Below are 8784 nucleotides of genomic sequence, written 5' to 3'. Positions count from 1 at the left end.
TAACATTACAAATGACTAATTAGTTCTACCTGGTCAAGAACCTTAACATAAAAAAATAAGAACTATTTTCAACCTTTGGAAGTTAATGTAAAATGTCTAAAAACTGTAGAAGACATTTAAATAATTTTAGAATATATTTAGAAAGTTCAGAACTTTGAAAAATATTTTAAAATAATGAAAAATTTGAAAAAATTTTCAAAAAATTTCAAGGAAACGACAATATTTAAAAAAAATCAAAACATTTCTAAAAATTTTGGGAATAATTCCACTCAGCTTAAAACATCCTTAAAAATTCTACTCTCGAAAGAAGTTTCAGGTATTTGATTGAAAATTCCAGTGTTTGGTTGAAAATTCGTATTTTCTGTTTTAATTTAACTGTAATTTCGTGAAAAATATCTGAACGCAGTGAAGAAATTGTGTTCTTTTTTTAACAAAGCGCAAAATTCAAATTCGCTCAATTCCTTAAAATGTTTTATGGAATTCAGAAAAATTTCAGTCAATTCCAACAAGTTTCGTGAGGATAAATTCTGCGACTTCAAGCATGGAATCTGCTACATTTGGAAATGATTCGACCATTTAATATATTGACTATTCCAACTTTCGTTCTGAGTATTGGACATTTGATTTATATTTTTATTATACAATCACTGTAAAATATTGCTGGGAAATATAATTTATGATTTGTGTAATAACTTAACTACGGGCAGTATTATAAAGATGTACAATCCACAAATGTACAGTACAGGTTGAGAGCCTCTACCCCCCGGTGAGCATTAGATTATCATATCGGGTTAGTGCTTTAACTCTGAAAGGACCATTTCGCGATCCAAGACTTCTCAGGGATATTGAAGGACTGCTTTCAATGTTCGTCATAAAGTTATAAATGACAAATTTCACAATTGCAAGGAGGTCCTGCCTTCTAAAGTGAGTTAGTAAGGAAGTGAACTTCAAAAAGTGCAGTTGCTTAGAAGGTGCTTTCATTAAAAATCGTTTGTCGCTAAAGAATTTATTAAGGAAAATGAAAATGCTTACACTTGATGGAAAAAATTACGCGGTTGTTGACTGTGGTGGTGAAGGCGATTGTTTGTTTAAATGTTTGGCGTACAAGTTGAATAAATCCAGTAATGAAAACGTTTGATGTGAAATAGTGGATTTTGTGACGCAAAACTGGAATAGTGATTGGAATAGTGTTTCTAACTTCAAGTATAAAGAACTTGTTGAAAATGTTTTTGATATAAGAAATCGCAGACATTCGGAATATATGAGTCGTGGTGGTAACTTTGCTAGCGAAGTAGAATGCATTGCAGCATCCTACAAATATAATGTTAATATTATTCTTGTAAAAGTAGCACTAAGTGGTGAACAGTTTGTTATTCCCTTGAGAACAGATTTTCCTGGACAAACTATTTATTTATTATTTACTGGTGAAACTGACAATGGCCATTTCCGAGCACTTGAACTGCAGGAGGATGAAGGTGCCACAGAAGATATTACCGATTTCTTGCAGCTGGAAACGAATTGTGCAGAGAGCAGTGACCACAGCCCTTTTTTTAATTCTCAGAGTGTGTATTTTGCCAGTAATGAAAGCTCTAATTGCGATATGAGCGATCGCAGTAATATAACTATATATATATATAATGATAAGTGCGACAAAACGGAGAAGGCGAAACACACTTTCTGAAAGTTCTTCCAGTAGTGAGGAATGCGAAATAAGATGCACCTTTTCCAAAGCAACAAAGGAAATTATCATTAGTGTACGAAATGATTTCCAAGCTGAGAAGGATGTTGGAGTGTGTGAAGACATTAATAAGGTTGTAGAAAGGACAGCAAAGTGTTTGAATCTTGGTGTAAGAAGTGTATGTCGTATTACTGCCGAGTATGTGGCGAATGGCGGTGAATTGCAATGTTCTCAGATTTACAGAGCTGGAAGAAAGCCTATTGAATTTGACGAACATATACAAGGAGTAGTGCGTCGAACCATTTTCAATATGTATCTCAGCAAGGAGTATCCAACTGTTAATAAAATTTTGCGTAACGTGCAAGAAAATGTTGAAGATTTCCCAAAAATTAGTGATTTTACCTTGCGAAAAATGCTGAAAAATATGAATTTCACATTCAAAAAATTACAAAATCGTTCAGTTCTAATGGAGAAATCTTCAATAGCAGGGAAAAGAGCGGAATTTTTCAGATTAATTCATCATTATCGGCGAAGCGGGTACTGCATTTATTATACGGATGAAACGTGGTGTGTAGCTAATCATCACTTGAAATACGGTTGGCTTGAAAAAGTTGATGGAAATCACAGGGACAATTTCGACGTATATCGCTGTGGTGTCCAAGAAGTAGATGGATATAGAGGGGGTTTTATGGTTCCTTCAGGCTCTGGCAAAAGGGTGATTATCCTTCATATTGGGAGCAAAGGTGGATTTGTGGATGGCAGTTTAAAATGTTTCATTGGAAAAAAAGGTTCTGCTGATTACCACGATGAAATGAATGCTGCTCATTTCGAAGAATGGTTTCGAGAGGTGCTCTGCAAGTTACCACCGAAATCAATTATTGTGATTGACCAAGCACCTTACCATACGATGTTGGATCCTGAACGATGGAATCCTACCTTCAGCTGGCAAAAGGAAAATATAATTTAGTGGATGACACAGAGGAATATACCACTTCCAACTGGGGCGGATTCGTTTGAAGATTTAAACAAAGTGAATCTTCTGCAAATTTGTGTGCCCTACAAATTCGAAAAGAGTTATTTATTGGACAAAATTGCAAAGGAAATAAGAGGTGATGAGGTTAAACTTCTTTGGTTGCCAGTAGCTCATTGCGAATTCAACGCGATAGAGTAAGTGTGGGCATATGTGAAGAAAAAAGTAGCTGCTCAAAATACCACCTTCAAAATTAACGACGTACAGAGGCTTTGCGAGACAGTGATGAACTCAGTGCCACCAACACTATGGGAAAATTGTGTAAGGCACGAGGAAGATTTAGAAAGGAAATACAGAGTAACTGATGATCTCTTGGATAGAGAAGTGGAACCGCTCATTATCAATGTTAATGGGGAAGATTCTTCAGAGGGAGACATTCAGGAATACGCTACAGAATTTCAGTAGATGAATGTAAGGTGAGGAACAATGTATTTAACTCTTTTTATGAGAATTTCTTACTCTTTAGGTTTGAGCACGCCTATTATCGGCATTACCAATATGAAGAGGAGCAGGGAGATACTGCATTATCATAACTAATAATGTAATTATGTCATTTTTGGTGGAAATTGTCGTTTCTGTCATTGATTTCTTTTACACACTTGTGCACTTTTCACGACAAGTGTCACCATTACGCCCGCAGAAGTCCAGTTGGCTCGCCGCATAGGCCGAGAATGTGCTTAATTCCGATCTGCACTAAATAATAACAACCGGCCCTTTTCAGGGCCAACAAACGTTTTTAACGGAGGTTAATTCCATTCTTCTATCAAACATGCTCTTCCTTCTTTCTTTGATATCATTGGGTTTTATTAGAATCGGTGCACTTTTTATAATATCCAATTCGTACTCTACCGTACATTTTTTGCAAAAAATTAAAGAAAATCATCACAAAAATCGATTTTTATGCCTTCTTTTAGTGTATTTTGGAAGTTCATCTTATAAATGAATAATACAATAAAACATATACAATCTTTTCACACTATTACGTATGTCCCGTAGTTTATAAGAAAACCACAAACCATTCTCGAAACTAAGTTTTTTTGACCTCCAACGAAGTCTACAATTATTTTGCAATTGTACAATTAATCATTTATAATAATAAATAGTTATTAATTAATTAAGAATAATAAGAAATAAATAATTTACAGTTATATTATAATGGTGCTTTAAACCATTTTAAGCCATGAATGAAAGAAATACGGCACTGGCCGGGGGACGTGCCAGATGTCCAGCCAAGGGTTCAGAACCACAGGTCCAAGGAAGGCACGAGCGGTCAGCATAAAAAAAAGGACCCCGACTGCTTTCAGACACTTGTTGTCCAACAAAAAAAATGTCTAAATTTATCGCGATTTTCGCAAAAAATAGGACTATCGCATCCTTAAGACAGATCGGAAATAATTACAAAGCTTATCCCTTACAGTTTGCAGTTTGAATCACGCTAATATCTGTATTAGAACTGAAGATAATATGGTTGTACATTTTTGTAATTTTAAGCAACAATTTTTATTATTTCTTAAATTTCTCAACTGTAATTTGTTCACAACAGTTTTCCTCATACTCATGAATTTTTTCAAATTTTTCCCACCGACCCTTTTATAAGAAATAACGCTCTAAACATGACTGTTCTTAAATGTGCCCAAAAATCCTGACTTTTTTTTACATTTTTCAATCTGCGAAGCACAAAAAATTTTTTACATAAACGTCTTTGAGCTCATTTACGTAGAATACTTTCAGCTTTCATATGACTGTTTTTTTGTTGCGCTAGCATTTTTTTTCACCGAGTTGTGAAGCTTCAAATGCAGATGCCTATAGTTTTCTCGCTGATAGTAGTTAAGCATCATAATGTATATTTTACGGCCTCGAAGAAATTGCGATAATTCTCTATAATTGCCCCTAATGCCATTTGCATTCCAATGTTCTATTCTTAATGTATTTATAATTGTCTTATTTGCCATAATCTGTAAATATTTGAGCGAAAGTTTGGAGCCTATCAAAGTCGTTTTTGTAATTAGCTACCTTAATATTTAGCTATTTAATAAGCCTCAGCATCTTACCTAAGTCAGAGAATTCTTTGAGTTTTCTAAATTCCATCCCCAGTTCCTGGAAATCTTAAGTATCTTTGTTGCTCATTGTGTAGTATTACTTGTCCTCTTTTGGTACATTTTTGTTAGCCTGTTAAGACAAGACGTTTGCCTATGCAAACGGTCCGGTAAGGCTTTTAGGTGGATAGGCATAAAGTGTCTTTGCAGATGGTAACATTTTCTTCTCCCGTGGCTGCTCCATCGAACGTTTCTTGGTTCTGGTATCAATTCTTTCTGCAGTAGGAGCTTTCATGTCCGAATAATTGAAACCTGCAACATTGCATAACATGTCATCTTTGAATGGATAAGTAAAGTACGCTGTATGTAAACCATCCGGCTCTCGTTTCGTTGTTTTCCTTTATGACTAATACTTGGTTATTAATCTTGGCGCTTAGCACAATGGGTTGTACCTTCTGCTTGGGCTTCTTGTCAGGCTCATCCTTAGAACTGATATCATCCTGCTCATCCATGCTGACATCTATGTTCGACAGAACTTAATATCTGTTTGGGGTACAGATATCTTTATCTTCCATCGCCCTTCTGTATCTCTTAGGTCTGCTTGCAGCCATGTTGGCTGGCGGCGCGCCACACCCCTTCCGCCCTAACTCAGGAACTAAGAGACGCGAGGCACGCACCTTCGGCTCCCAATCATATCACGTTAGTCTAATTTTTCAATGAGATATTCTCTGTTCGAAAGCACTGATCCAACTGCAATGTATTGAATAATTAACCAGCAGCATCGTCAAAAAGACTTCGCTTGTACACTTTTGTTCTGTGACCGCGGGACAATGCTAATACCAACCCCCACTCACTTGCGCCGTGAGTGGCGTGCCGCCGCACCAGGTAGCCGTTATTATTATTAGGGGGTTTCCCATACATAACAAACGTTACTTTAACTGCCACTCATGTCAAATTTCTCTCAGATTGTGTCATAATGCCCAAAACAGGTAACGCACAACAACTTCTTCCGGTTCGATCATTCTTCGCGAAGATCATTAATCGCAAAAGCACGACCGGAGCAACTTCGCCGCGCCGGCCAACTATTTGTTTGGACTGGATCTCACAAAAGGAGGCGATGGTTGGGGCCCCCTTATTCCTACCCCCCCCTTTTTTTTAGGAGACCGAGTTTTTCTGAGTCCCCGTAGTGTATACTTCCACGCTTCTGAAATAAAAGCAAGTTTCACGTTAACGCGTCTTCTTAATTCCTGTATCGGTAACTATCACAACACACCGCAACGTCGCTTTGGATATCCTGGACAACCATCCTCTGTTATTAAACAAAGATACATTCCTTCTCGAATTAAATAAAGTTTAGTTATTCCTATCGAACGATAATGAATCATGGAACAAAAAATATCACTTTATCCCAGTGTGTGTTGATTCAAATCCGAAGTGAAGTGAAATTTGTGTGAACTTGTTTTTCGCGTTTTCGACACAAATTTGACAGAATTAATTTTATAAACATTCATCATGACGTAGATACTGTCGACATCTGCAGAATATACTCCTTTTGATAAAATATACTCCAGTAGAATCGTGTAGTATGCCGTAGAGGCCAAAAAACAACCAAAATTTATGTAAAATTCATATCGGCAAAAATTTAATATATTACTATAATTTATATACTTGATTGAAAATTGATATTGATCATTTTAGCTGCGGAGTAAATGAAGAATTCAGACTAGTCCTGCCGTTTTGTACGATGTCAGATGGGGTCAACGGTGGTGCTGGGGAAAATGAGGTAGATTCTCATACCTCTTTACATATTGGAACGGTTAATTCTTCTAATAGAGGGGAAGATGAAACATTGGATCCTGATAGTGAAGCTGCCTTAAATACAAATTATGATAGTAGTGATGGTATTTTACAGGTTTACAGGTTAAATTTCTATTTTTGTATATTAATCTGTAGCGTATAGTGCATTTTAAATATATATTCCAATCCCTTGTTCTTATAGATGTGAACGTTGTGATAATTATGAAACTATAAACAAAACAGAATTTTGTACACATCAAGAGCAGTGCCTTGTGAGTGGAGATGCAGGTGAAAGTACTGAAGGCATCGAGGGTACTGAAAACGATATCGATGGAGAGGAAGGACACCGGTCTCATAGGAAAATGTTTGAATGCGATGTCTGTAATATGAAATTTTCTAATGGAGCTAATATGAGGCGACACAAGGTATCTTTATTCGTATTATTTAGTTATCAGTATACGTTTTGTTTTAAATAGGTCAGTTTGAATTTCTGGATTTCATCGGAGATACTCTATTAAGGCTCCTAATGTTACTTATGGGTTGTGTCCAGGAATTTGTAAACTGTAGGTTCGCCAGACCCATTTCCTTTATTGAATTAATTTTTTAATATCAGTAAAAGACAGTCACATCGAAGTAGTTTTTATTATTTAGTTAAAGAATTGTATGCATGATTGATGTTCATACGAATCAATTTTATTATTTATTGTGTTGAAATCATACAAATTTTTAATAGCTATAAATATTTAATCCCTTCATCCCTAAAGTTGTATATTTTAAAAAATTTCTTATTTTAATTTTTTAAAAAGAAATTATAATTTTTCACGTTTGTTGAATGCCCAGGGGGTGAAGGTTGAAAATTGAGTTGCACTACGCAAATGATTGTAGTTTATTAGATAAAAAATCTTTTAAATTGAGTATTACAAGAAAAACACATAAGACAGAAAAGAAGTTAAAGAAAGCAACAAACACAACTGGAAGCGATGAGGAAAATGCGCAAGTACGAGCGAGAATACAAATCGAAAGATTCATGATCTTTGACGCAAATAAGCCTCAATATCAAGGGGTCGCCAGGCAACGTGAATAGATTGAATTGAAATAATTTAAATGGAGGTTTTTAAGAACGCCGATTCACGCGATTTCTATCATTTTAATTAACTACCACACAGTAATCGCCAATTCATGAAAATCTCGTGAAATTATTTTTTAGTTTTTTTTTATATATTCAGAACGACATTTACTGGATGGCTTTTCTGAAATGTAAGAAATTTAACTGAATAATATCGTTCCGATGGTTCCCATAGAAAAACAAGACAAATAATTTAACGAAACTTGTCTGAATGGGTGGTGGCTATCTAGTGACTGTTTGAAATTATTAACTTCATGGGACCGATGAGAAATTCTATAACTTGATAACCGCAATTGGCATGAATCGGCATTCTTAAATTCTATGATTCAAATATTTTCCATTTAATCGATTCTTTTGTCCTGGGTTCTGATGACATTGGAAAAATTCAAGGAACACGCTGCCTGTTGCCACTCCTGAACTCACTCGCTAACAACAAAATAAATAACTATAACTTGTTAGGAGTTTACTTTAGCTTTAAGAAGAATCTTCTATTTAACGTAGGATGTTAAAACCTATAGAGTTTCACTAGAGCACAAGATAGTCATGAACTCGCTAGGATGTACGTCTGAAATCTTAGACCTTGAAGTTTTAGTTTCAATTGTTAAATTTAACGAACTTTATTTTTCAAGCTGCATAATAGTTTTTCTTGAGGTGAAAGTACAGTTGTACTTTCATGAAACAAAATTTTAGGTGAAATATTTTTCGTAAGTCGTTCTTGGTATTGGATACTCTTCGTACTTTTTTCAATTGCTGAGTAAGTATCAAATACAACAGTTACGTTGTATTCATAATGTCGTCTTTAATTAAATTTAAAGTAAGATGTATTCATGCATCTTATACTTTCACATCTGCAAAAATAGCTTCCTTTGCTTGCACTAAGCGGTGGATTAAATTATACCTTTGAGGGAACATACGTGAATTCTGAATGATCTTTTTTGTTATAGTTGAGGAGGCCGAATATGTCATACAACTGCGACTATTTTGTCTTTGTCTCTTAACCTGTATCATTAACCTGACGCAGTTCCGAATATTTGTGATATTAAAAATAGAAGTATTAATTCAGAATGGGAGACAAATATTTATATTGCACTACTGAATGACCTCTTACAAATTTATA

The 8784-nt window shown here is 35.2% G+C and overlaps 1 protein-coding gene across 6 annotated transcripts in view; it reads left to right on the top strand.

Moving 5' to 3' along the window:
* LOC117172735 (zinc finger protein ztf-16) overlaps nucleotides 1–8784 on the top strand; it is a 202389-nt gene that overhangs the window by 85827 nt on the left and 107778 nt on the right. For 5 of the 6 annotated variants that reach the window (XM_033360907.1, XM_033360909.1, XM_033360906.1 and 2 more), the window contains 2 exons: nucleotides 6443–6664; nucleotides 6744–6966. In XM_033360907.1, the coding sequence (XP_033216798.1) occupies nucleotides 6443–6664; nucleotides 6744–6966 (445 nt within the window). Of the gene's footprint in view, nucleotides 1–6442; nucleotides 6665–6743; nucleotides 6967–8784 lie in introns of those variants that run through there. The other variant, XM_033360911.1, reaches the window with a different exon arrangement.

This window comes from Belonocnema kinseyi, chromosome 5, assembly GCF_010883055.1.
Source record: "Belonocnema kinseyi isolate 2016_QV_RU_SX_M_011 chromosome 5, B_treatae_v1, whole genome shotgun sequence".
NCBI lineage: Eukaryota > Metazoa > Arthropoda > Insecta > Hymenoptera > Cynipidae > Belonocnema > Belonocnema kinseyi.
The sequence above is the reverse complement of the archived record's forward strand: the minus strand, read 5'-3'. Positions and strand labels throughout refer to the sequence as shown.